The 27,995-nt window shown below is 40.5% G+C and overlaps 2 protein-coding genes across 2 annotated transcripts; one reads left to right on the top strand and one right to left on the bottom strand.

The window, feature by feature from the left end:
* Window positions 1-3: 3 nt before the first annotated feature.
* themis (thymocyte selection associated) lies at window positions 4-17,198 on the top strand. Its single transcript, XM_039664408.2, has 6 exons — window positions 4-322; window positions 1,465-1,602; window positions 4,476-4,937; window positions 9,318-10,387; window positions 13,971-14,091; window positions 14,320-17,198. Exons 1-6 carry the CDS (start codon window positions 232-234, stop codon window positions 14,493-14,495), a joined length of 2,058 nt encoding a protein of 685 aa, XP_039520342.2. The 5' UTR covers window positions 4-231; the 3' UTR covers window positions 14,496-17,198.
* Window positions 14,662-26,786, bottom strand: leg1.1 (liver-enriched gene 1, tandem duplicate 1). The gene is made up of 6 exons (XM_089118309.1): window positions 26,444-26,786; window positions 23,852-23,944; window positions 23,556-23,740; window positions 23,131-23,252; window positions 21,640-21,878; window positions 14,662-16,983 (listed from the first exon to the last, which is right to left on the bottom strand). The coding sequence occupies exons 1-6, from the start codon at window positions 26,736-26,738 to the stop codon at window positions 16,832-16,834; spliced, it is 1,086 nt and encodes a 361-aa protein (XP_088974435.1). The 5' UTR covers window positions 26,739-26,786; the 3' UTR covers window positions 14,662-16,831.
* Between the last annotated feature and the right edge of the window lie 1,209 nt (window positions 26,787-27,995).

Here is a 27,995-nt window from a genome sequence, read left to right as displayed (position 1 = left end):
TGCTTTGAGTTGTGGTGTTCGAGCTGAAGGTGGCTTCCTGTCCTCCTCCTCCTCCTCCGTCTCCTCCTCTGCTCTCGAAGCCTCGCTCGCTGTCTCGCTCTCGTTCGGCTCTTCTGAGCTCAGGGGCATCTGGAGGGCCAAAGGGAGCCAGGGTTTGCCTCCGCCGTCCAGCTGTATGGACCAGCCTTCGCTCTCAGCCCTAGAAGCGTCTCCTCACACACACAGCAGAAGATGGCTACGACTCTGCAGGAGTTCACACAGTTTGTGGATCCTAAAACTTTCCCTCGAGTGCTTCAGATCCAGTCAGGAATCTATTATCAAGGTAGGCCAACACCTGCACACAATTCATCAGCTCCTCGCTGTCCGTAATACTGTGATTATGAGCCTATTTGACGTCGTAATATCCAGAATATCCGTCTCACGTATTGGCCTAGGTGAGGCATTAGCCGTTGAGAAGCAAACTGGAAACTGGAAATGTAAAAAAAAAAAATATGTTTGTAATAATTGATAATTTTGCTGCTTTTTAAAACAAAAACTTTCTTATAAAAGACAAAATTGGCAAATGTAATCCTGTTACGTAATTTGGGGTGTCACAACATATCACAATACAAAAATTCAACAACATTGTGGATAGTGACAATCTGCTTTTTAATCCAAAATAAAATTTACTGTGTGAGGAAAAAAATTAAGTTTACAGAGTTTCAGTGTCAGTACTACATTAAACTGCTATAATGTTGAATATAATGTATAATAAATGCAATTGGGTAATGTGTGTCCGTATTACGCGAAATGTCTGATGTTAGCAGTAAAAAGTGTCCTACATTATATTAACTAAATATATCTATTCAGTGACAGCACAAGCATACATTAATTCAGTGTTTTCATCTCCAGAATCATGAATATTGTTATTCTGGTGTCTCTATTGTCCTGTTTGAGTCCAAGCAATGTAATATCAAATTTAACATTTTAGTCAACAGTACATTTTTTGTACATCTTTTATTATGTCTTGGAGTATCGCAATAATATCATATCATGAGTTAACTATTGTGATGTATAAAATCGTGACACAAGGCTATCGTTACATAGGCTATATATATTTTCTTTTTTAAATCAACCTCATCATTTAGCAATTTTTTTTTAATGATTTAGAGGTAATTGTATCTAGCAAGATGACTGAATGACTAAATTTATCTGTTGAAGAAACAAAGAAAAGTTTATTTTCAAACCACATGATATCAAGAGCGGAAACCAACCTGTGTGTGATCTTTCTCTCGCTCTCTTCGGTGTGTGTAATATGCCTGATGTTCGTGATGTCATTAACTGCACACACTACATAATTTGATCATTTTTATAATGCCACTTCACTCCAGTTCTCTGATTTGTGCAGCAATCCCAGCTAAATGGAGTGGAGTAGTGAGAGCTTTGACATGTTTAATGTGAGTGTGTAACACTGGTGTGTTTCAGGCTGTGTGTATGAGATGTTTGGAAGAGAGTGCTCTCTTTCGACAGGAGATCTGCTGAAAGTCATCGACATCACCATCACCAGATTCACAGCACAGAGCTCCAGCAACACTCGCATCGACATACCGGTGGAGTATCCAGGTACACGCAAACCACACTCGGTTCTTTCTTTCATATAAACTCATATTTTAACATTTTTCCAAATTTTCTGTTTGGAAACAGCTTGCAAACAGAAACAACCAAGTATTGTTGGTTGAAATGCGGCAGAAGAAAACTAAACTCGCTCAGTCCATTTGAGCAGCAGCTTCGATTCAATTCAATCATTATTTATCATATTGCACCCTCAAAAGTCCATATAAATCTTTAATTATATCCCATGTCATCAGTTTGTTTCTGAATCAATTTTAACAAGACTCTCAGCCCAATTCTCCAATTTAATCCATTCCGATGTTTCCCTTTTTAATTAAAATGCTTCAAATGAATTATAAAATTTCTAAAACACCAAAAAAAAAAAAACGTCCTCAAGCATAAATCAACAGCAAATATATAAAACATAGACACCTAAAGAAATGTAGAGTATGTGTGCGTATGCTAGTACTTCAGATGTCGGCTTTGTTCGGTGTTCGTGATGTGAACGGAGGAAGTCGTGTTGCAGATCTCCCCGTCAGCTCAGACATGATAATTGTTTGATTGTTATTTTTTTACATTTTAGTGAGTCGATGTTTTGACATCAAAATAAATAAAGAGAACCTGGTGAAATTTTGATTTCCCTTCCTCAATTTTTTTTTAAATCCACCGTGGCTCGTGTCACCTCAGGCACGCCGGAGATTTGAACCCTGTAGATCATGTCTAAGTGGTTAAACTGACAGTGATACTCCATCCCGGTTGTTGAGTGGCAAGGGGTCATATAGACAAGTCCACTTCTACAAAGAGATGTGTTAATGCTATGTTGTTGATGCTATTTTGCCATGTATTGTGTAGATTTTTAACACAAAATGTGTGTTCAAATGTATATAATAGCACTGGGTGGAGGGTAGTTTGTGTTTATAAAAACATTATTATAGGTATATTTTATATGGTGTTCCATAAAAAGCTCTAAAATAAACAAAACAATACATTAAATAGATAAATAAAATCTTAATTGATAAAAATATAATAAAAGATTAACAGGTGTATTTTGGAGCCAATCACATCATGCCTCTTTTTCAATGTCTTTTTCAAATGCTGCTTTCACTAGTTATTACGAACCAGACTGACGTTATTTCTGTCAGACTCTATAGAAGCTCTTAGTGAGAACGAACAGGTTTCGGTGTTGAAAATCATTGAATATTTCATTTGAAGTCAATCTTTAGTTGGGCTCTCTTTAACAGCAGTTTTTCTCTGTTTGCTGTTACTGTGTATTTATTTTGCACATTTTAAAAAAGCAGAGCGGATGATAATATTATCATCACGTAGTTTTGTTAAGTATGAAGCTTTTTGTTTATCACCATTGTTGAGATTCATACACCGATTCTTGATGTGAGGGTGTTTGACTAGTTTCTGCTGCAGATCAAAACTTTCTGAAACTTTTTTATTTTTAAGAAATCATTCTGCACTGCTGGATAACTTGATGTAGATTCACAAGACTATATTATAGCTAACAGCACATAAATAACATAAATACACACCATTCCTTATTCTCAAAAACCTGATCTGATTAGTACTTGCTGATTTTGACATCAAGAAACATCTGATCATATTTTCTATTGCCATAACACATTTATTTTATTAAAATACCGTTAGAGCAGCCAGAGATAAACTAGAAGAAGAGTAAAGGGCCATTAATTAATTCTGGTGACTTCAAATAAAACATCAAACCTCTGTTTATTCTCAATAAGGGCTTGTCTATGTAGATTCATGATGACTAAAGCATCCAGGTAACAAACATCTCTGGACTACATAAACACAAGTTAACAATACGTGTCTGTGTTCATCCAAACACTCAGTTGTGAAAACACAGGAAGGAACTCTGGCAAAAACACAGACTACAGTCACATGTGACACGCTTCTGACACAAGTTGTGTAACTATAACACACATTAGTGTGTAAAAGGTTTCAGCTCACTTCTGTGTGAGAGGAATAACACATTAGTTGTGTAAAAGCTAACACAGAATGTGTAGTCCTTATATTAACATGACGATGTGTTAAGAAACGACACAGGTTGTGTGTTAAATGTGACACAACGTCTGTTATCCCTGAGCACACACACTACATGTGTTAAAATCTACACAACATGTGTTGTCCCTGAACACACACACTACATGTGTTAAAATCTACACAACATATGTTGCTGTTAAAATCTACACAACACTTATTATCCCTGAGCACACACACTACATGTGTTAAAATCTACACAACATGTGTTGTCCCTGAACACACACACTACGTGTTGAAATCTACACAACTTGTGTTGCTGTTAAAATCTACACAACATGTGTTGTCCCTGAACACACACACTACATGTGTTAAAATCTACACAACATGTGTTGTCCCTGAACACACACACTACATGTGTTGAAATCTACACAACTTGTGTTGCTGTTAAAATCTACACAACACGTGTTGTCCCTGAACACACACACTACATGTGTTAAAATCTACACAACTTGTGTTGCTGTTAAAATCTACACAACATGTGTTGTCCCTGAACACACACACTACATGTGTTGAAATCTACACAACATGTGTTGTCCCTGAGCACACACACTACATGTGTTGAAATCTACACAACTTGTGTTGCTGTTAAAATCTACACAACACGTATTATCCCTGAGCACACACACTACATGTGTCATTTTTAAGACATGATCTCTTCTTCGAGTGGAGAATCGTCAGTGGTGAGAAGCTCATGAAGAAAGCCAGAACTGACAGAGAGAGACCCCTGCTAATGAGTGTGTTTGCACTCTTAATAATCCACATTCTCTACGTCTTCACCTTAAAATGGCTCAATGTTGTCATTGTGCTGTGTGTGACAGGTTTGTTCAAACTGGTGTGTGACAGTCAGCCGTACCGAAGCATTGGGGAGATAGCCGTCTCCCTGAAGATCAGCTCTCAGCGGCTGGGCCAGCCCGTGTTCCTCAGCTGTCAGGACATCCAGCTGCCTCAGGGCTTGATCAGAGAGAGAGACAGCTTCAGGATCACCGGCGTCTCCCACGAGCCCCCCGCTGGACACGTGCGCTGCGAGCTGCTGCTCCGAGAGCCCAAGTTCTGCTTCAGCCTGAGCTTCTCCCAGCAGGGCCGCTTCATGGAGTGTGAGGACGACCAGTTCTACACCCTGAAAGAGGTCGCCGAGTGGAAAATCTCCAAGGGCAGGAAGAGGACTGTAACCGAGGTCAAAGCTCCGGCCAAGAAGGACCTCTTTTATTCCAGTTTGTTGGAGAATGTGTCTGGAGAGCTGATCCTGACTCCAGTGTATGAACTGAAGGCTGTTACGAGTCGTGAGTATGACTCTGGTTTTCATTTCGGTTCTGGTGGTGTGCACAAAATTATAGCGACACTGCAGCAAATCTTTCCTGTAAAAATATCTACACCAAAATAAATAACCAGAGATATACAAGTGAAACTCGAAAAATTAGAATATGGTACAAAAGTTCATTTATTTCAGTAAATCAACTTAATATATTATATAGACTCATTACATACATGCAAAGTGAGATATTTCAAGCCTTTTATGTGTTATAATGTTGATGATCATGGATTACAGATATTAAAACCATTTGAATTTGGGCTTTTCATTTTTCAGCTTTTTTTTTTCAATTGTCTTTTTATCGATTTTAACATTTTATTAACATAAAAGAGAAAAATAATAACAATAATAAATAAAAAAAACAATAAAAATAATAATAAAATACGGCAAATTAGATCAAATCAGTCCAAGGTCACGGTTCATCGTTTGTGAATGTTAAGTAAACATGACATGGTGGTGTCAGAGGTCCATAAGCGCACATCCATCTTTTTTAAGATGTATGTGCGTTGTTCCAGTCTTAAAGTTTCATTGAGGATTTGTTTAAACAGATTGTGGGGCTTTTCATAAAAAGCTTTTACAAATAAAGGCTTGAAATATCTCACTTTGCATGTATGAGTCTATATAATATATTAGTTTCTCCTTTTAAGTTTAATTACTGAAATAAATGAACTTTTGCACGATATTCTAATTTCTGTGCTATTTTTGTTCACAGAGAAATCTAACAAAATTGAATGAGCTTTGTGTTTAAAATGAAAAAGGCATGAGAAAAAAAATGTGCTTTCCCTTTTAATTAAGTGATTTTTTCTTTCTTTTTACTATTAATCTTAGATTCCTCTGAAAACTAGTAAATGTATATTGTTTAAAAGACATTTAGGGTGTGTTCACGGTTTGCATGTTTGGTTTGATTGAAACGATCCCTGGTGCGATTGCTCTGTCAGTGAAGTTGTGTGTGAGCGCTGCCATCTGAACCCTGGTGCGCATCAAACAAGCGGAGTATATGTTTATTTGTATATGTCCCCGAAGGCCAATTCATTTTACAGCAAGACAGCATATAAAAGGACAATTTAGAAAACATTAATAATTTCAGTAAAAGCACACACACACACACAATACTCACATAAAACCTACATAACTACTTCCTTCCACCTACTCCCCCATACCCTAGTTTAACAGAGAAATGGAGGGGACATTTTCAAGGGAAGGGAAATCTCACTCGAGATCCTGAGGGTAAAAACTGAAACTCAGAATAGAGAGGAAGTGAAGTAACCATTAAAATGGATCAGGCCTTCCTAACTACTTGCCGGTTGTACAAGTCAGATCTTACTGCTAGTATTTACTATTTTCACCAAAGCAGTCTTTGCCTTCACACCAAGACTTCCATACCAGCATAACATACTAAATGTTAAAACCGACTCAATATAAGATTTATAGAATAAAATCATGTATGACCTATCCACTTTAAATTGGGACAGTCTCCGTAGACAATACAGACGTTGCTGGCCCCTTTTACAAATCATCTCCACATTAACATTCAACTTGTTGTCAATCACACACCCCAGATACTTACAGTATATGATTCCACCACGTCAACCTCCTGCTCTTTGATAGTTGTTCTCTTCAGATCAGTTTGATTACGCCTAAAGTCAATAAGCATGCCTTTAGTTTTTAGCACACTTATTTGCACGAATGCATCTTTGCACCACTGCACAAAATCCTCAACCACAGGGCCATGGTCACATTCGCCAGCACCAAGAAGGCTGACAATAGCTGAATCATCTGCAAATTTTACAATAAATCTTTTGTCATGCCTGCTTCTGCAATCATCGGGATACAGCATATACAGGAGTGGAGAAAGCACACATCCCTGAGGGGACCCTGTGGATGAATACAATAACTCTGATCAACAACCATTACTTTTACTCTCTGAATGCAATCAGTTAGGAAGTCAAGGATCAAACCAACAATACTAAAATCAAAACCAAAACTTAACAGCTTCTCTACTAAAATATGAGGTTGTATCGTGTTGAAAGCGGATGAAATATCGACCAATAAAATCCTGGCATGAGTCTTAGTTCCCTCAAGATGTTTAAGTACCAAATTCGACAAAGTAGCCGTAGCATCCTCGACCCCCCGCCTGGCCCTATAAGTTAACTGAAGAGGGTCAAGTGAGTCTTCCACCTTTGTAAGAAGCTCTTTTTTCATAAATTTTTTCAAAACCCTTCATCACTAAAGAAGTTAAAGCAACTGGCCTTAAATCATTTAGTGCTACTGAATTCTTTTTTTTTCGCCACTGGAATAACTGTGGAGGTATTCGATAATCTCGGCACCTTCTGTTGGGTAAGGGACAGTTGAAAAATATAATAAAAGATAGGTCCTAATTCACCTTTGGCTAAGCCACGCCCTAGAATGCAGATTGACCAATCACAGCGCAGCTAAGAACGAGCTCCCACAGAGGTCCGACAGTTTTTCACAGCGCAGATGGAATCTTCAGTCCAGTTCTTAAATAGTCTGATTAAAGTTTTTCCCCTTCTTAGGGCTGTACGATACAGTGGGACAAGTTGTATACAATTATGGTCAGCCCCACCCAACGGGGGAAGAGGGAGAGATTTATATGCTCCCTTTATAGAACCATAACATAAATCTTGAGTCCTGTTGTGTCTGGTTGGACATGTGACATATTGATAAAGGTCTCTCAAGGTATCAAACAGTGGTTAAAATCACCCATGACTACCATTGGTGCATCGGGAGAAATAAGGTGCAATCTTTGAGTTACTTGTAGACGAATGAGTTACAATGAGTTACTTTGAGTTACAGTAACGATTATTTGAGGAAACTCACGTGGCAGGTATGATGGGCGTAATGACACCGACAGCAACTCAACGTCTTTAGTACACAGTCTTTCTCTCACAATGACGTTCTTGCAATACCTTTGGTTCACATACAGGTAAACTTCTCCTCTCCTCGACATGCCCGTAGCACCAGCAAAGCCCGTAGACCAAAGCCCTGTGTCCGAGTCCCTGTCCGAGAGGCATGTCTCCGTGATGGCCAATAGACACGAATCTCTGAATTCCCGTTGGAATCGTACATGAGCTTGCAGCTCATCCGTTTTGTTACGAAGAGACTGCTCATTAGTCAGAATAATGGACGGTAAGGGAATTCGGGATATAGACTGTTTCCTCAACCTTACACGAACTCCTCCCCGCTTAACACGTTTCCTGGTTCTACCTGGATGATCACCAGTGACTTCACTCTCTCCACACCGTAGATCTTTGTAACGGTTCAAGTCAGGTAGAACTAGGTCCAGTGGTTTGTTGATCTGAGGGATATTCCACTGTAGTAGAAAGTCTCTGCTATATCTAATTATCGGTGGATTAGACAACGCACCAAGAGAGTCCGTGAAATAAAACGCCAACCACAAGAACAATAAGGCCATCAGCTCCATGTTTGTTGCTCAGACACCCAGGCAAGCAATTTAACAAGTTAATAACAAGTCCTTTAAAGGGATACTCCACTTTTTTTGGAAACAGGCTCATATTACCTCTCCCCCAGAGTTAAACAGTTGAGTTTTACCATTCTCAAATCCGTTCAGCCGATTTTCTGATATTTAGAAGAATATCAGTAACCTGACAGTTTCTGGTCTCATTGACTTCTATAGTAGGAAAAATATATACTATGGAAGTCAATGAGACCAGAAAGTGTCTGGTTACTGATATTCCTCTAAATATCAAAAAATCGTCTGAATACATTCGAAAATGGTAAAACTCGACTGTTTAACTCTGGGGGAGTGGTAAAATGAGCCTATTTCCAAAAAAAGTGGAGTATCCCTTTAATACTCCTTGGGTATAACTATATAAACTTTGGTTAAAAAAAAAACAGTAAAACATAAAACTCAACGCACAACGCTGTCTCGCCACCGGTCGCCAAATATAAACACAACACGGACCAAAGACGTGAACGAACCAAAAACAGGACATGAGGTCACAAGATGAGACCCTGAAAAAGAACTCGCATTCCTCTCACCAGTGTTGCCCATCATAGTACAGTACAGGCATCTGACAAACTACTGGACAAGTGTGAACACACCCTTAGAGATTAATAGGGTTAGTTTTAGGGTTAGATGATTTTGCTGTCTGATCATGGAAGATGAATTTAAAAGAAAACAATTAGGCTTTATTAATGAAACACGAGTGGAAAGATTTTCTTTGTAACAATGTTTATAAAGTCATCTGTACATAATAAATCATCATCATTCAATGAAATGAAGGTATGAAAAGACCGTAGTTAGTTTAGTTAGCGGGTAGTTTGTGTTCTGTTCCACATTCCTTTAAACTTGGACTCTTTCTTCCCACAGTCAGCGAGAAATTTCTGCTCATCCCGTCAAACTTGGACGTGGAGGTTGTGGATGTCACAGAAGAGTTTGATTGTGACTCTTTTGTGCAGCCTCTGTCTCTTCTGGATGTTTTCAAGAGGCCTCCAGAGTTTTTCCCTGTGGTGTTCAAGTTGTCAAGTGAAAGCCATTTCAAGGTTTCACCAGAACTCGAGTCCCTTTTCCATTCCAAACAGGTGATCGTTCATCATGCTTTTTACGCCAAACGAATCCTGGCCTCGGAAATGTGCCGTGACTCAACAAGACACTTTCTTATCCCGGAGTCCTATAACGGTCGCTTCAAGCGCCGGCCACGGCAGTTCCCCACCGCCTACGATCTGGAACGGGCACGCAGCGAGACCGAACAGATACGCGTGGTCGCCACCAGAGAGTTCGAGTCAGTGTACAGCGGGCTTGCTTCCGTTCAGGCTGGAGACGAGTTTATAGTGACAAAAGGCAAAAGCTGCGCGGTTTCACACAATGGGATCGAGAAGGCAGCTGATAATTTTGAGTGTCTGAAAGTCACAGAGAAAAGCCACGGGACAGAGGTGAAGGAGCCTGTGTGCCTCCCCATGTGTTTGGAGGGGGGATTCATGGAGCTGGTTCGGGACAAGCGTCAATACACCATTGCGGAAATATGCCGATGGTTCCCGCTACCCTTCAACGTCAAAGTGTCCGTGCGTGACCTCTCTTTGAAGGTGGACGTTCTGGCCGGACTGCCTGGTCTGCATATTGAGGAGGAGATCTCGGACCCTTGCCTCCTCGTGTCAAACCTTGACCTCTCGGAGTTCAGGGAGGTGCCAGTAAACCGCACAGACTTGATCCTTAACGTAAAACAGCGCTGGGCTGGCGAGAGTCCAACATGTAGTGGAATGTCAGCCATAGAGGAGATCTCAGAGGACTGTTACTACACACTCAGGAGGTACGCTGTCGCTACTGTTACACCCCCTCCACGGCCTCCAAAAAAACCCAAACATCCTCCACCGCGACCCCCCAAGATGTTCACATCCAGATCTGAGAGCGCAAACAGTGAGAACTCCAGCTGCTCCCCCAAGGTAAACTATGACTTTTATTGCATTCGGTGTTACGTTGTTACCTTTCCCAGACTGCAACACAGTGTCGGCCCAGATCTGGTACATGTGGATTCACCCGTACCGGATGTGGGCCAGATCTGGGCCGACACTATGTTGCGGTGTGGGTTGCTGGGAATCGGCATGATGAAGAATTTAATCTGTGTGTGATATCTGATTCCCCATGCAATTTTCCTGTGAGGTTCAAGTGTGGAACCAATAGCAAATCTTCTGGTTTGGCACTGAGCTCAGTGTGGCAAAATACTCGTAATTCATCAACAAAGCAAAACTAAAAAACTTAAGACCACAATGAATAAGGATCATTTAAAAAAGTTAGCTGATAGAATAGCCAGAGTCAAGTGCAGAGGGTTTCATCAGTCTGCTCGGGAGCAAACTTGTGTTTATGATGAACTAGTCACTGGATTTGAAAGTAGTTCTTGGATTTGCCAGAATCTGTGGCTTCACGTGTTTGAAAAGTTTTGTTTAAAGCCCTTAGAATCAACCCAGACAGCAACATAGTGTCTGCCCAGATCTGGCCCACATCTGGTAACAGGGAATACACGTGGACCAGCTGTATTCGATACTATGTTGCTGTCTGGGAAGTTCTCTGTCTGGCGATCCGATGGACGAGTCTGGGTTTGGCGGTTGCCAGGAGAACAGGACTTGCCTGCATTGTGCCAAGTAGGGGTGTATACCAGAGCCTTTATGACGATTCGATACGATACCGATTTCTTAAGCCAACGATGCGATTATTTTCGATACTTTAGAATTTTCCACGATACAATTTGATTCGATACCATTCAATACTAGATATTTTTACACAATATCTATTAAGTTTAAAAAAAGAAAATAATAATAATTAGCCTTTATTGAGAATACAGAAACCACATTTGTGGCGAGTAGGACTTAGCCGACATGAGAGAGCGGCGCGAGGCCGGTGGCATGAGTGTTAAAGGGCACCTATTATGGAAAATTCACCTTTATATGGTGTTTAAACATAAATGTGTGTTGGCAGTGTGTGAGCAAAACCACCCTAGAATGATAAAAATCCACCCAGTGGTTTTTTTACAATCTCAATAAATCATATGCACTGCCTCAGAACGAGCTGTTCTGAGATTCAGCTCTTTGTGACGTAGAAGGGAGCAAGGGGTTTGATTGACAGTGTGGTTGTGGCCTAGACCCCGCCCTCGGTGATCTGTACACCATCTTTGATTGTTTCAACGACAACCGGTAATGTCTCTTGGACACATAACTGTTCTGTCGTGGACTCGTGGGTTAGTCCTGTTGTTGTGGCTTAAAAGTTAATCCTCAAGTGTGGATCGTCGTCTACTGTTTGCGATCCACCGTCACCTCTAGTAAGTGTATTTTATGATTTTTGAGCAAATAGTCATTTCAGTCTGTCAGCCAATTCAACAACAAAAGCGTCTCAAGTTGTTATCGTCGTAGGATGTCTGTGTATATAATTTAAACCATGTTTGTATAGTGTGGAACCACACATTTATAAATATATATATTTAAAGATATTGTATTAAAAACTGCATATATGTTGTTGTTCTTTAAGTTAGCCATCTCCTCACATTTGCCACAGAAGCACCTGTATGACAAGTAAACATGACGCCACAGGTCCCTCGCATAAATGTAATTTCGCTTCTACGTAGCATTCTTTATCAAAGTATGTAGTTTCAAAAAATTGTGCCAGCGTTAGTGTGTTTGTGTGTGTCTGTGTGTTGCACATCCATACTTGCAAAAAGACGTGATTACAACTCTATAAGTACATAAATCTATCAAATAACCATACAGAGACGTACTGGTCCATTCTCATTTGTGTTTATTCTGCCGGAGTCTCTTAGTACTATTTATATATTCCGATTCAAACGTACGCTGAATGACATTCAAAACAGCGCGTTTCCCTTTCTGCTTAGACCGACTGCCATAGGTATCAAGTTACGCCCTCATCCAAAGGCAGGCCGGGGACATGCAGCTCATTTGCATTTAAGGTGGTATACCCCCAAAACAGGTCATTTTTAAACAGGCCCCAAAATGGCTTTTTCAAATGGTTATAATAAATTAACTGTGGGGTATTTTGAGCTGAAACTTCACAAATACATTCTGGGGACACCTGAGACCAATACTACATCTTGTAAAAAGGGGCATAATAGGTGCCCTTTAATGAACGTCACCTGTGAGACGCACTGGTCTCTCGATCTTCGTCATCGCTCCTCTTTTTATGCTTCTGCTCCTCCGTGAGAGATGCGATTCCACAGTATTCTATTCACATAATGTGTATGTTACACTATAGCAGTCTTCTTTGCAAACGGCAACATCTCTAACCACTGCTCCATCTGTTTTCCTGAAGCCACAATACTTCCACACCCACTTGACGCCGACTGTAGTGTGTAACATTTCTCTTTCATTGCCTGCTCGCTCTGACGGTACCATCGCTCTTGAAAGTCAGACTTAACAATGTGTGTGAACATGGATAGACTAACGTGTGAAGTAGAAGGCAATAATGAGGTTAGTCCCATTCGCAGCTTAGGAATAGGTTGTACGAATATGTGGGAGCTGATGCTGAAAACAGACAGGCAAACAGATAAGCAGCACTTTAACTGAGACTTTTGCGGACCCATCGACGCATCGAATCGTTGGCTGTATAATCGATGGATTGATACGAATCGCTTAATATTTACACCCTTAGTGCCAAGTGTAAGGTTTTGTGGAGGGGGGATTATGGTGCGGGGTTGTTTTTCAGGGGTTGGGCTTGACTCTTAATGCTTCAGCATACTAGAGCCCGACCGATAAAGGATTTTGAAGGCCGATACCGATAGAAATATTTTTGGGTTTTAAAATCCGATATTCCGATATATCGGCCGATATTTTTTTTTATTAAATATTGTTGGATTTCACACACGTGTAAAAGAAAAGCTAACTTTTCTGCACAAGATACGTTCGATACTTCTCTATGTCTAAATATTCACTCCTCGCAAGTATAACTTACATTTTACAATGCAGGGACTGTAACTAGAGATATGCTAGTTATAAATACAGTAATAATTACTTTATTTAGGCAGAAAAAGTTCATTGTGGTTTCCAAGCTCATTAATGTTAACGTTAGCGGTCTTCCACTGATGATAGTGGCATTAGCTAGCTTTGTGGTTAGCTAGTCTATGATGAGCCATAATTTAGCAATAGATAACATCATACTGCAAATTGTAAAGCATAAATATTAAATATAACAGGCCAAGGAGAGATGATTGAAGCGTGTTTCGTCCGTTTTTATTTTATTTTTTAAATATTAATTTATCGGCCATTATGACTGCCGATACCGATATTATGGAAAATGCCTAATATCGGCCGGCCGATAGATCGTTCTGGCTCTAAGACATTATTAGAGCAGAGCCTTCTATCACTCTGTCTCCTCTCCACCAAAAAGCTGATGGCTTAAGAAAACTTTCCATTGCCTGATTGTGAAAATAATGGCAAAGCATTTAAAACTACGCTAATACAACTTTTAAATTCACTTATTATTTACATCATGTAATTTCCTATTGTTCTGTCATCCCCGTAACAGACTCTTTGTGTTGAACCTTTTAAACAAGAGGACTTCATGCAATGCAGCGACTCAAAAAATGGAAATGACAAAAAGATTCCCACTAGTCCAGTCACTTTGCCAAAACCTACCCTGCAGAAAGGTAGGAACATTCAGTAACTTTTCTCTTCAGTTTTTATATGTTAAAGGTGAAGTGTACCAACTGGAACTGGTCTACTAGTTGCTTCTTTTATAATTAGCTCTACACATTTAGGTTGGACATGAGAAGGTGTTTTAACACAAAAAATGACACATTCACCTTTAACAGGATGTGTTTTAAGGCTTGTGTGTCTTCTCTCAAACTTTGTGTTGGCGTTTGATTCCCCTTCAGCTCTCGCCAAGGGCCGAAGTCTGGACGACATCTCCAGCGTAAACAACCAAGATGACGACAATGATGTGCATGATTATGAATATATAGATGAGGATCAGCTTGACAACATAAGAAGGGTGTACCAGGGACAGCCTGTTAACATGGGCGTGAAAGGAGTGCCGAGTAACACAATATGAGTATACACACACACACACACACATATATATATATATATATATATATATATATATATATATATATATATATATATACACACACACACACATATATATGAGTGAAATACAACATGGTGCAACACACAAGGAAAAAATCATTTCATATGACAGTAATGATGACATGACATGAATGGAAATAATTTATTAGGTAAAGGTCAATGTTTTCAAATCCCATTGTAAAAATGTCTAAAAATGCTTTTCTTAATTGGATTAATGCCAAGCTTTGAGCAAACAGGTTAAAGTACATTAGTTCACAAGCATCTTTGTTTGGTCAAATTATGGTCTCCCAATAACAGACTTTTTGATTGCTGAATGTAAATAGTTTTATCTCTAAAAACAGTTTAGCCTATAACGCTAGTATAATGCTAGTAAATAGGGCATAGAGTAATGACAAATAAAAATCGCTTGTTATTACCACTAACAAGGCTCAAAATAGCCTCACACTAACACGGTAGCATAATAAGGGTCCCTACATTCAAAACGAAGCATTGAGAACTTTGTCAGTGTCCAAACAGTTTAATAAGAAGATATTTTATACACACAGTCAACTTCGCGAATACAGGAAGAAGCCATCTTTGAAAAATAGTCTCTACCAGTCGATCTACGAACGCCGATCCAAGTGCGCTGAACTGTGCAGAATCTCATATGGTCCGTTGTTTCCAGAAGAAACACAAACACGAACCATTTTCTTCTCTTCATCTCACCAGCGCACTTGGATCGGCGTTCGTAGATCGACTGGTAGAGACTATTTTTCAAAGATGGCTTCTTCCTGTATTCGCGAAGTTGACTGTGTGTATAAAATATCTTCTTATTAAACTGTTTGGACACTGACAAAGTTCTCAATGCTTCGGTTTGAATGTAGGGACCCTTATTATGCTGTCGTGTTAGTGTGGGGCTATTTTGAGCCTTGTTAGTGGTAATAACAAGCGATTTTTATTTGTCATTACTCTATGCCCCATATACTAGTGTTATACTAGCGTTATAGGCTAAACTGTTTTTAGAGATAAAACTATTTACATTCGGCAATCATGAAAACAAATCTCAGATAACGGTTGACTAGGTAACAATGTGTAATTAGACCAAAGGTTCATTTTGCGCCGGAGTTGTCCTTTAACTGCGTCTGTCTCTCGTTTCTCCATATACAGTACAAACAGTCAGTCTTCACAATGGGCTTCCTAGCAAATTCAATACCAGGTCAGACAATAATGTTTGGAAAAATCACAAAGAACCCATTTGGCCTGTAGATGTACGATAGTGATAAAATCATACAGAAAGTGATTTCTCTTTTTAAAGGTGGTTATAGAAGCGACTGGATCACAAGCCGTTCTCACTCATGGCGTTTGATGCAGTCGCTTGTCCAAGAGAATCATGCTCCCAAACGCAAGCAAGAGAGAGTCGTTTTAACCTGAGCTCACATCTGTGGAACAGTCAAATAGTATTGTTACATTACAATGACATGAGGAATTCAATTTATTACCACTGAACAAAAAAACAATACTGACAACTAGGGTTGGGTATCGTTTGAATTTGAACGATTCTGATTCCGATTCCTTGTTTCGATTCCGGTTCCTAACGATTCTCGATTCCGATTCTTTTAAGAGGCAGGGTCAAAAAAGTTTAGCTAACCTTGCTAACCAACGGTCTTTCTGAAGGAAATACTCCTTCTGTAAAAATACTCCTTTTGTCACAAATTTTGCATTTCGCCGAGATTTCGTTATTTTTAGAAAAGTGAAGCCACACTTTGGATCGCCGACGTAAAGCTACTCATGTTCGACTCGCGCGGTTATGCAAACACTTCCGGTAGACGCTTCTTCGTTGGTGGTGTTCAGCGGTTTCTTCTTCCGCTCGGCGGACTGTGAATATCGAAACTAGGAAACGAAATTTTAACTTTTGAACGATTCCGGGAAAAACGAAAAGTTAGTCTCGGTTCCAATCGATACTCGATTCTCGATACCCAACCCTAATCATCATGTGTACTTTATTTGCCCATTCATTCTGCATATATTGACACTTTTATTTTTATGTGTGCCAGTGAAATATTTGTTTTAGTATAAGGTTATATTTATAGTATAAGGTTTCTTGTACAGTTGTGTACAGTCTTGTTATATAAAGCCACAGTTTTTTTTTTCCGCAGTATTTTGTGGAGCAAGACAAATTGTTGTCAAGATTTTTTTGTGTATTTTGTCTGGTTTACAGTGAATAAATGATATGGAACGGAGTAGTGTTTGATTTCTTCTTTTTTTTAATATTTTATTTATTGTAGATTAACAGATCAGGTTTTACATCTGTTGGAGACGTCAGCAGCTGGTGGCCATCTCGGTCAGGACTGACATCAGACTGGTGGCAGGGAACTTGGGGTCAAGGATGAGGTCATGGAGAAGGGCCTGACCTTTGTCCCGAGCCTGAGCTGAACACATAGCACTACGCCAGAGTCTCACCAGGGAACCGCCTGCACAAAACGCAAAATAATGCACTGAGACTGGATACACGAGTTAATCATAGATGCTTTCAGTTCTATTGGTTACGGTAATGTTTGCAATTTAAGTTAGCCGTGTAATCACTTTACTGTTTCAATTCAATTTTGCAACAAGTATCCTATACCACAAGAAACTCTTTGTGCAACATGGGATCATGAAATCATGTGAGATTGTTTCGCACCAAAAATACATTGCATGATCTAATCTAATTACGGGTTTCGATTTTTATTAATCCATCAATTTATTGAGCTACAAACACATGTGCACAATGTCTGAGACCACAATGACCATCTAGAATACAACAAGAACAATGTTTTAAACATTCAAATGAATATTTATGAAAATTAAGAGGAGATTCTGAACTATTTTCTACAGTAGGTGACTAATTAAACGTAAGTGACACTGAGTCTTGTAGAGAGTGAAGGGCTGGATTCTGGAACGCACTGCTGCTTCAATGTACATCTAATCAAGATGTTTATCAATATTTTCCCTTTTAAATATCAAATGAGTTCTCTTGGCTTATGAAATTTTACTTTGTTTTAGAAGTTACCAGTGTAACTTTCATGTATTTTTTTCTAGTCTGTATATCTGAGAGTCTGGCTCAGTGCCAGAGCATGCTCATTTAGCCCAGCTTCCAGGAATGAATTATGGACTTCTTTAACATGTCTCAATACATCCATCTTTTCTATGGTAACCTGACAACTATGGTCACAGGGGCCATTGAAGTCTATAGTTTAAGGGAACATTTCTTTATTAAAGCCTTACTTTCCAGTTGGACTAAAGTGTCCTTTCCTTGAGAACTGTGTTATTTTAAAATGCGAACACTATGGGCCCTATCTTGCATCCGGCGCAATTGACTTTATACACTATTGCATGTTTCATTCCTATTTTGCACCCGCGCAAAGCGAGCTTTCCCTCCACAGACGCACGTCGGTAAACTAGGAAATGAACTTGCGCTCCCTGGCCGGATCGGCGCAAAAAGGAGGCGTGTGTCGGCACAAACATTCCCTAGTGCTATTTAACACTTCCAGAAAACAATCGCGCCACTGACCAGAAAAAACCTGGTCCAAAGTCAGTGGCGCGTTGCGCGTTTTTCATAATGATATTTTTAGCGCGCATGCTTGCCCATAATGTAGCGGGTGCTCAACGCACATACACTTTGATTCTCTCATCAACACAGATGCAGCAGTTTTTATTTTTGCAAATCATACATTATAACAAGGAAAAATATTAACACATGAGGGAAATCATTGTGGTTTACATGAAGATGAAAAAAAACGAATTACCCATTTTTTAAGGCTAATTGTAGTACTGAAGGATCAGACCTGTTTGCCCAATAGTGGCAAGAAACATATGTATATAATATTTAACCAACGCTGATGTGCGAGAGTTTCTCCCGTCCCCATACAACATCACTTCTCTGTCTTTCACTGTCCTGACGAGAACGTCGGTCTCATCGGCTGTGAACGGCCTGGTAAACCCGCCGTTATAATAACAATCCGTCATGCAACATGCGCACCTGTTCTTAAAGGGTATGTTGGATGGCGCTCTGATTGGTTTATTTCACGTTACGCCCAAACCACACCTATGAATAATGAAGCTACTTCAGACCAACCCCTTTTAGATTTGCGCCCGGCGTAAGAGGCATTTATCCCGCCGTTAAAATAGCAACATCGCCGGGATCCACCCACAAAGTTACCTGCGCTTTGAGATCGGGCCCTATGTCCCTGTGATCGCAAACCTGGTCTCGAGAGTGAGCTAGTATCAGCCAGTCGTCGAGATAGTTCAGGATGCGAACCCCGTGTTCCAGAAGGGGAACAAGGGCTGACTCGACGACCTTCATGAAGACATAGCGCTAAGGGAGAACCGTGTACTGGTATGCCTGCCCCTCGAAAGAAAACCGTAGGAACGGTCTGTGTCGAGGGAGAATGGAGACATGGTCGATCGCTGCAAACAATCCTGGGGCCGTAAACATTCGAAAATGCGTTTGAGCATCTTGAACGGGAGCCTGATTCAGCACGCGCAGGTCTAGGATTGGCCATAACCCACTGGATTTATTCAGGACAATGAAGTATGGGCTGTAGAAGCCGGACCTTATTTCGGCTGGAGGGACAGTCTCGAACGCAACCTTCGCCAGTAGGGAAGCCACCGACAGTGAAGCAGACTCCCCTGAAGCGGGGAGGAGACCGCGCGAACTGAATCGCACAGCCGAGCCTGATGGTTCGTGCGACCCAGCGGGACAGATGGAGAAGCTGTAGCCAGGCTCCCAAAAACTGCACCGCGCCCTGACAGAGGAGGCCAGGGAAGGACCAGCGCTCCGCGGGGCCTGCTTTACCGAGGGCGGCGCACCGTGTCGTCAGGGAACTCTGTGCTCTGAGACGAGAGAGTCAGTTCTTTCTAGAGAAAAGAGGATTCTCCCCCGGCCCTCCACCTATACTTTTGCTCTTCGTCCTGATGAGCCTTTGGGTCCTCTTGTAAAAATATGTTTTACAGTCAAACTTACTGTAACATATATCTGTGTAAATATTCTATACTTGCTATACAAAATAAATTCCTGTAATGTTTTCATTTACTGAAAGGATGTAACTCTCCCCTGTTTGTATGATGGAAAATTCGCATTACAGATGCCACTGTGCATCTTGCACCCTTAACCCTGCCTATCTTAATGAGAGACCATGGTTCATGACATAGGGCCCTATTTTAACGATTTGAAACGCAAGTATCAAGTAACTTTGTGGGTGGGTCTTGGTTGTTGCTATTTTCCCGGCGGGATAAATGACTCTTGCGCCCGACGCAAGTTTAAAAGGGGTTGGTCTGAAGTAGCTTCATTATTCATAGGTGTGGTTTGGGCGTAACGTGAAATAAACCAATCAGAGCGCCATCCAACATACCCTTTAAGAGCAGGTGCGCATGTTGCATGGCGGATTGTTATTATAAGGGCGGGTTTACCAGGAGCGTTCACAGCCGAAGAGACCGACGTTCTTGTCAGGGCAGTGAAAGACAGAGTGACGTTGTATGGGGACGGGAGAAACCACCCAAATCAGCGTCGGTTAAACATTATACATATGTTTCTTGCCACTATTGGGCAAACAGGTCTGATCCTTCAGTACTACAATTAGCCTTAAAAAATGGGTAATTAGGTTTTTTCATCTTCATGTGAACCCAAAGCATTCTCATCCCAAGGCGTCATATACGACACTTTTGCCAAAGCGTAGACATCCAACGCACATGGCACCCTTTAGCGTCAAATGAGATGCTTCGGTTATGGGTAGGTTTAGGTCTGGGGTAGGGTTATGGTTAGACCACTAGTAGGCGCCTTCTGCTCCATATATATCTGCGTCTCATTTGACGCTAAAGGGTGCCGTGTGTGTTGGATGTCTATGCTTTGGCAAAAGCGTCGTATATGGCGCCTTGGGATGAGAACGGGCTCGTAAACCACAATGATTTCCCTCATGTGTTAATATTTTTCCTTGTTATAATGTATGATTTGCAAAAATAAAAACTGCTGCATCTGTGTTGATGAGAGAATCAAAGTGAGCACCCGCTACATTATGGCCAAGCATGAGCGCTAAACTGACTTTAGACCAGGTTTTTTCTGGTCAGTGGTGCAATTGTTTTCTGGATCTGCAAAATAGCACTAGGGAATGTTTGCGCCGAAACACGCCTCCTTTTTGCGCCGATCCGCCCAGGGAGTGAAAAATTAATTCCCTAGTTTAGTGACGTGCATCTGTGGATGGAAAAAGCCCGCTTTGCGCGGGTGCAAAATAGGAATGATACATGCATAAATTTGCGCCGGGTGCAAGATAGGGCCACATGGTCTATAAGTGTTGCCCTTATTTCATCTGAAATAACAGCTCTTTGTCTTCCTCCATGCATCCACCCTCTTCCTGCCACCTTTCTCCCTCCACGAACCCGTCTTCCTATTTTCCCATTTCCAAAATGTATCTTTCTGAGCATAGTTTACTGTAAAGCTACGTCTTAGTTTTGATTACCTTGGCGAAAGCCAAGTATAAATCAGCATGAAGTTTTAACATCTACTCTCGTGTACTGGAAATCTTTTTTGAGTTCTACAGTACCTTTCCAAAATGAATCTTTCTGTGTGTTTGTGTTCACTAACAAGTCTAAAACAAGACATTGAAATTGCAATCAGCGGCGTGTGAAAGGCACAAGGCTGAAATCTATTCTGTTTTGAATGTGTGGTTCACAGTTTTGACAGGAGTCTGTTAGCATTTGAATGAAGTGCTGTAAATCCACAGTCTTGTGCAGGTTGTGGTTAAAGTCATGGGATAAGTGAGTGAAGTTTTGAAAATGGTGCAATGAAGACTGTAGTTCAAGTTTTACTCCAGTTGTGCTCACTGTCATTTAGCAATCCAAGAAAAAGAAAATAACAATAATAACCCTGACTATAGCTCAAGATGCTCTTTGGATCATCTCAGATCATGTTGGAGAACATGATCAGGTTTTAATTCGCCCAAAAATGAAAACTCTGCTATGATTCACTCACATTCACGTCATTCCAAGTCGATGTTTTGATAGAATAGAATAGATAATTATTTAAATTTCCCTAGTGGTATCATACGTCTGGACTCCTGCTGTATAACTTCTCTCCGTCCCTCTGATATTCTTACCGAGCAGTTGATCCACACTGTTCATCCAGCTGAAAATGTAGAGTGTGTGGTTCTCCTCTGCGCTGAGGTCAGCGATGTTGGGCGGGGTATCAGACTCCTGCAGCACCCGGCTAGGCAAGGGAGCCATGAGCTTCTCTGACCTCTCAATGCTGGCGTGGAAATGAGCAGCGGATACATATGCTGCCGAGCGGAGCCAACTTAGTCCAAACCGAGCCTCGGGAGTGGAGTACAGCTTCTGCCTACAGCGATGAGAAAAGAAGCCTCAAAACAGGTTAAGCAACACCAAGTAACTTTTCGGTCGCCCTACAGGCTGGAAGCGGAATTGTCCATTACCGCTGTCGTAAATGATTTAGCCTACCGCATCCTACTGTCGCACACACTCTCACTGTTGTGTTTATCCATCACCAGCTTTGTAATGAACGATGTCCACAAACAAGGTAGAGAATGTTGCATGATTTCATGAAAGTATGATGTGAAAATTGAAGAAAAACGAAATGATGATTATTAAAACGCTTGCCGTAAAGCAAGTCAAATTAGTTTTCTTCTGTCTCATTAGAACTACAGAAACACGATCTGATCTGGCAATCTTACATTGCGTGAATATATCAGATAAAGGACCGCAAAGCGAATCCAGAAGTGCCTTTCACTTTTTACAACTTAATGAAACGGTTTTGGAAACATTATTTTAAGGTAAAAAATCTTACTTAGTGTTTCTTTAAACCAGAAGGCTCCTGCCAAACTAAAGCAGGAAGAGTATCAATACATATACTGTAGAGAGCCTATAAGTCCCTCCCCTTCCGGTCGACCACCATGGGATCTAATTTCAGAAAAATATTGAATGGTAGTCAATGGCGAGAGACAACTAATATTTTGATCTGGTTTGAATTGTGCCCTGAATTACACATATGATGTTTGTCCATTTGAAAGATACATTTGAAAGTAAAGAAAGTCGCAGTTTGATGTAAAAGCGTTGAGGTATAAGGCTGTGAAAATACGTAATTACAAAGACTACAAACCTCAGAGACGCACATTTTCTCTCAATGAATGAAGCTAACTTTACTGAAGCTAATGTCCGTCATTGTTTCTACAGTCTTACGTTATAATCGTAACGTTACGAGTGTTTTGTACCAGACTGCACACACATGTGCAGCGCATCTCGCTCGTTGTTTCGCTTCCCGGGAGATGTAGTTCATAGAGCGATTTTCACATAAAACTAAATGTTACTCTTCTGTTTTTACGACAAACTGTGACGTTTTTGACTTTCAAAATTATCTTTTAAATTGACAAACATCATACGTGTAATTCAGGGCACAGTTCAGACGGAATAAAAAGATAAGTTGTCTCTCGCCATTGACCACCATACATATTTTTTCCGAATAAGGTCCCATGAGCCGGAAGCGGAGGGGCGGGACTTAGGCTTTCTATAGGCTTTAGGGAAATGGCATGATGTCATGTGCAGACGTTTGAATGTGTTATGAAGCCTATATGGACCTTTCACTGCAGGCATCGGATGCGGTCAGTAGAGTCGACTCCTCTGCTGCCCACATCAGTCCCAGAATCTGATCCTTCTTGTAAAAGTCTGTGTCCTCAGATTCACTGATCTTCTGCAGAGACTACAGAGGAACACAGAAGAGAGCAACGGTTAGTGTTTGAGCTTAACAGATCTAGTGTGCCTGATGTGGTGTTACCTGCACAAGTCTCAACAACCTTTCATTGGCATGGTCTCTTCTGCTTATTCTCAATAAATTTTGACCCATATGTATTGTTGGCTGTTGCCACAAATTTACCCGTTCTACTTGTGACTGGTTTTGTGCTCCTGGGTCACATTCGTGAATCAGTTTGGAAAAAAAGCATATGCTGAATGTGAATATTTATGTGCATCCAGAGAGGAAGTGACATGAGCTGAACAATGACACCTGGAAAAACGTTTGCCATTTGGACATGGCATCGGGGTGTTTGGTGGAACAGTCTGTGTAGCTGGAGCAGTAATCTTGAGCCACCTCTGCTGGAACCTGAACGTGTATCTGAACCTCACCCTTCCCAACCACCCCTGTCTGAACCGCGGTCAGGAATGGAAGCACAGACATATGGTAGCTGACACCTGCAGAGAGCGGAGGGAACAAAACGAGAAAATACAGGACGGGATTTAGAAAAGGTACAGTAGCTTTGACTTTATGTCCATCTAGGGGTGCAAATGTAGAGGTGCACTTACATGCATACCAGCTCTGAGGAGAGATGCACACCGGGTCTGAACTTTCCAATCCACAAGTGCTAGCACTGCCAGGGGTTGGGTCAGTCAACCGGCCTACGATGCAAAGCAACAACCAAAGTTAAATTAGTGTGCTGACATACCGTACTGAGCTGAATTTCCAGATTCGTATACATTTTCTGAGCACAAGTACATCCACTATATGGACAAAAGTATTGGGTCTCCTGACAGATGACATTGCATTCTTAAAGAGTAACTAAACAGTAAACCAACTTTTTTTTTTGTAAATGATCTGTAAGAATGGATCTTTATTAATACCAGTCATTGATTCGAGTAACTTTTTTGGCATTTGTGTATAAAGTGTTCTATTTCTACAATATATGGTGTAAAAACGTCTCAGTGCTGCCCTCTTCAGGTTGGCTACTTTTCCTATTGGATGTTTGCGGTGGTACGTGACACAGCGGTTGTTGGTGACGTAGGCAAGTTCCATACAAAGAGATGCGTCTCAGGTGCACGCCCCCCTCCGCACTTTCCAGCATTTTTTAAATATTGCCAGTGGGTGGAGTCAGGCTCTGACCAGGGGTTTAGTTACCCTTTAATATGTAGACACTAATATGGAGTTGGTGCCCCCTTAGCATGTATTATAGCTTCCACTTCTAGGAAAGATTTCCACAAGGTTTTGGAGTGTTTTTGTGTGAATGTTTGCCGTTTCATCCAGTCGAGCCTTTGTGAGTTCAGGCACTGATGTTGGATGCGAAGTCCTGGCTTGCAATCTCCATTCTAGTTCAATTCTCTTAAGTTTAATTAGCATATTAGCTCTGTGATTGGTTCTAGTTTCTTTCATCTCCGTTTGCTTGCTAAAATGTAGCCGTTTCTATCCAAGATGTCTCTGGAAGTTGCAATCAATGCTTTTAGGCTGGATTATTGCAACTCCATCTATCAAAGTCTCAGATGTATTGCTCACAAGTGGTTCAAAATATATCTACACACTTTCTGAAAGGATGAAAAAAATTATGTACGTCATTAGCCTTCTGAAAGATATATATTGGTTTCCAGTTAATTATAGAATTGAGTTTAAAATCATACTTGTCAATAAATCTTAAATTAATCAAATGAAGCCTAAGTTCTGAAATCAAAACTTACTACAAATTCCAATAAGTCGCTTAAAGTGTCGAGGTTGCTGGAGGTTTTTCTGTGTCTGGTCCCAATTTATGGAAACTTCCAAACTACATTTTTACTTTATCTGCACCCAGATAGCAAACTGACATTGAATCAACGTGGAAATATGACATTGAAACAACGTTGATCTGACATTGTTTTGCTCATCGAATTAACGTTGAACCAACGTCAGATGCGTCATTCTTTCAAAACTAACGGAAAATCAACTTAAAATCAACGCGTTGTTTCAACGTTATGAAAGCAAACCAATTTTCGATTTCATTTAGCTTTGAAGAATGCCGCGTCTGACGTTGGTTCAACGTTAATTCGATGAGCAAATCAACGTTGTTTCAATGTCATGAGAGACGTCGTTTCCACGTTGATTCAATGTCAGTTTGCTGTCTGGGCATTCAAATCTAGTCTTAAAACATCTCTCTTTTCATTGGCTTTTAAAGGGATACTCCACTTTTTTTGGAAATATGCTCATTTTACAACTCCCCCCAGAGTTAAGATGTTGAGTTTTACCTTTTTTGAGTCCATTCAGCCGAACCCCTGGTTCTGGCGGTACCACTTTTAGCATAGCTTAGCATACATCATTGAAGTGCACAAGACCATTAGCATTTGTCCCAAAAAAAAATTACCAAAGTGTTTTGATATTTTTCCAATTTAAAACTTGACTCTTCTATAGTTACATCGTGCACTAAGACATACGGAAAATGTAAAGTTGCGATTTTCTAGGCTGATATGACTAGGAACTATACTCCCATTCCTGCGTAATAATCAGGACCATGAGTGCAGCAAGCGTAATGTTATGACGCAGCGCCTGAAAATAGTTTACAACTCTGGGGGAGTTATAAAATTAGCCTATTTCCCAAAGAAAGTGGAGTATCCCTTTAATATATTGCAATGTCTTATTTTGTTCTTCTCTGTTTTCTTTTATCTGTTATCTTACAGTCTTTTATTTTGTATTGTGCAGCACTTCGGTCAGCTATGTAGCTGTACTTAAATGTGTTTAAGAAATAAACTAAACTAAACTCAAATGTGTTGGATAAGATTGAGGTCAGGGGTCTGCTAGTAAATCAATTAAATCAAACAAGATTAAATCAACAATCTGTGTCCCAAGACTTTTGTCCATATAGTGCAGGAGTGTCCAATCCCACAGTTTAGTATTAACCCCAATTAAACACCTGACCCAGCAAATCAAGCTCTTACAGGCATACTAGGAACTTAGGCAGGGGTGTTGAGGTAAACTGCAGGACAGTGGCCCTCCAGGACCGAGTTTGGACATATAGAGTATGTATACATGTTTACATCCATGTGTACATTTTCACATATTCTTTAATTCACACACCCACAATGTAATACTTTTTAGAGCTAGTGATATTCTCCATCCCATAACCATCACAGCAACCTTTACTATGTTTCTGGTTTTCATACCTGATTTGAGTTTCCAGCCCAGCTGCAGAGGAAGACTCCACAGAGGATTCTCCTTCTCTCCAGGGCCCATGGAGCTCATGTAGGGATCCGTAGATTTGATCAGCAGCTTGAACAAAGCCATCCTCTGCAAGTAGTCCCATGGGTTTATCTGGATCACCCCATCAACTGTGGGCAGCTGGGCGAGCTCGCTTGGGGCTTTCTCCCACAGAATAGGAAGTCCATTCTCTGTCACTACTGCTGCCTTGCTGAGCACAGCCAACACCACTACGGCACAGACCGTTCGGAGGAAATCCATATCTAGTTAGAAATCCAGCTAGACTGCGAAGCCCTGTGGTCAGTACTGGGGCTTAAATCTAAGAGCAAACAAAGGACTTTGGTCCCAAATGGAGACAGGATCAAATGAGTGTGTGGATGGGTGATTGATGCATAGAAGTTTTAACATGTTCTACACATTTTACATTTTGATGAACACAAACATTTTATGCATAACACTGTACCCTCTCAGAAAATTGGGTTACATTATTCGGTTATGTATTACATTGTACATTTTATCCAAAAAAACTAGCCTTGAATTCAACAAACCCATCCCAGACACCAACATACCCAGACAGCAAACTGACATTGAATCAACGTGGAAACAACGTCTCTCATGACATTGAAACAACGTTGATTTTGCTCATCGAATTAACGTTGAACCAACGTCAGACGCGGCATTCTTCAAAGCTAAATGAAAATCGAAAATTGGTTTGCTTTCATAACGTTGAAACAACACGTTGATTTCAAGTTGATTTTCCGTTAGTTTTGAAAGAATGACGCGTCTGACGTTGGTTCAACGTTAATTCGATGAGCAAAACAATGTCAGATCAACGTTGTTTCGATGTCATATTCCCACTTTGATTCAATGTCAGTTTGCTATCTGGGTAGTCTCGGCCCAGATCCGGGCCACATCTGATAGATTCGACCAGAATGTGGGCCGGATCTGGGCCGACACTATGTTGCTGTCTGGGATGGCACCTTAAGGGGTAAATACAATACGTTTTTATGAGAGTTTATACAATATTATTATATAATGTAACTGTCATATCTTGTTTACAGGAAATCTATGTCTTACATAATGTATTTCTTGAGAGCAGTGAGCAACTTGTGTAAAGTTTAACTTGATGCAATATGGTCATAGCGTCAGCATATTTGGACAGAGAGAGTCACCAGCTATCCAGAGTAAACATGAGACATAACAGTTTCATGTCTGTTTCTCCATGTGTCACTGAGGACAACCAAACATTTAAAGGTGCATGTTGTATTTAAAGGACCTTTGCTCTCTTCTGTCTATCATTAAAACTTAGAACATTTGGTCAGAACCAATACCAAATATTTTGTGTGTTGCATTCGAATTTAAATGCACTGAAACACACGGAAAGAAATTCAAAACCTTGACTAAATTACTGCTTTCATGTAGAACCTGTTTTCTGTGTAGTTTGATTCTGTAAATGGGAAAACTGATCCTTTTTTTACCTTGTCATTGCATGAAATGACACTGATGCCAAGTTATGTT

The sequence above is a fragment of the Pimephales promelas genome, chromosome 13 (genome assembly GCF_988280905.1).
Source record: "Pimephales promelas chromosome 13, fPimPro1.hap1.1, whole genome shotgun sequence".
Taxonomy (NCBI): domain Eukaryota; kingdom Metazoa; phylum Chordata; class Actinopteri; order Cypriniformes; family Leuciscidae; genus Pimephales; species Pimephales promelas.
Note: the sequence above shows the minus strand (reverse complement) of the source record. Positions and strands in the feature narration are given on the sequence as shown.

What these genes read in the sequence shown, in the direction of transcription:
- themis (XM_039664408.2), top strand. Translation starts at nt 232, where the DNA reads ATGGCTACGACTCTGCAGGAGTTCACACAGTTTGTGGATCCTAAAACT. An exon ending in GTCAGGAATCTATTATCAAG is followed by an intron (nt 323 to 1,464) that starts GTAGGCCAACAC and finishes GGTGTGTTTCAG; the next exon opens with GCTGTGTGTATGAGATGTTT. An exon ending in CATACCGGTGGAGTATCCAG is followed by an intron (nt 1,603 to 4,475) that starts GTACACGCAAAC and finishes TGTGTGTGACAG; the next exon opens with GTTTGTTCAAACTGGTGTGT.
- leg1.1 (XM_089118309.1), bottom strand. Translation starts at nt 26,738, where the DNA reads ATGGATTTCCTCCGAACGGTCTGTGCCGTAGTGGTGTTGGCTGTGCTC. An exon ending in TCCGATGCCTGCAGTGAAAG is followed by an intron (nt 21,879 to 23,130) that starts GTCCATATAGGC and finishes TCATCGCTGTAG; the next exon opens with GCAGAAGCTGTACTCCACTC. An exon ending in CAGTGTGGATCAACTGCTCG is followed by an intron (nt 16,984 to 21,639) that starts GTAAGAATATCA and finishes CGTTTTGTGCAG; the next exon opens with GCGGTTCCCTGGTGAGACTC.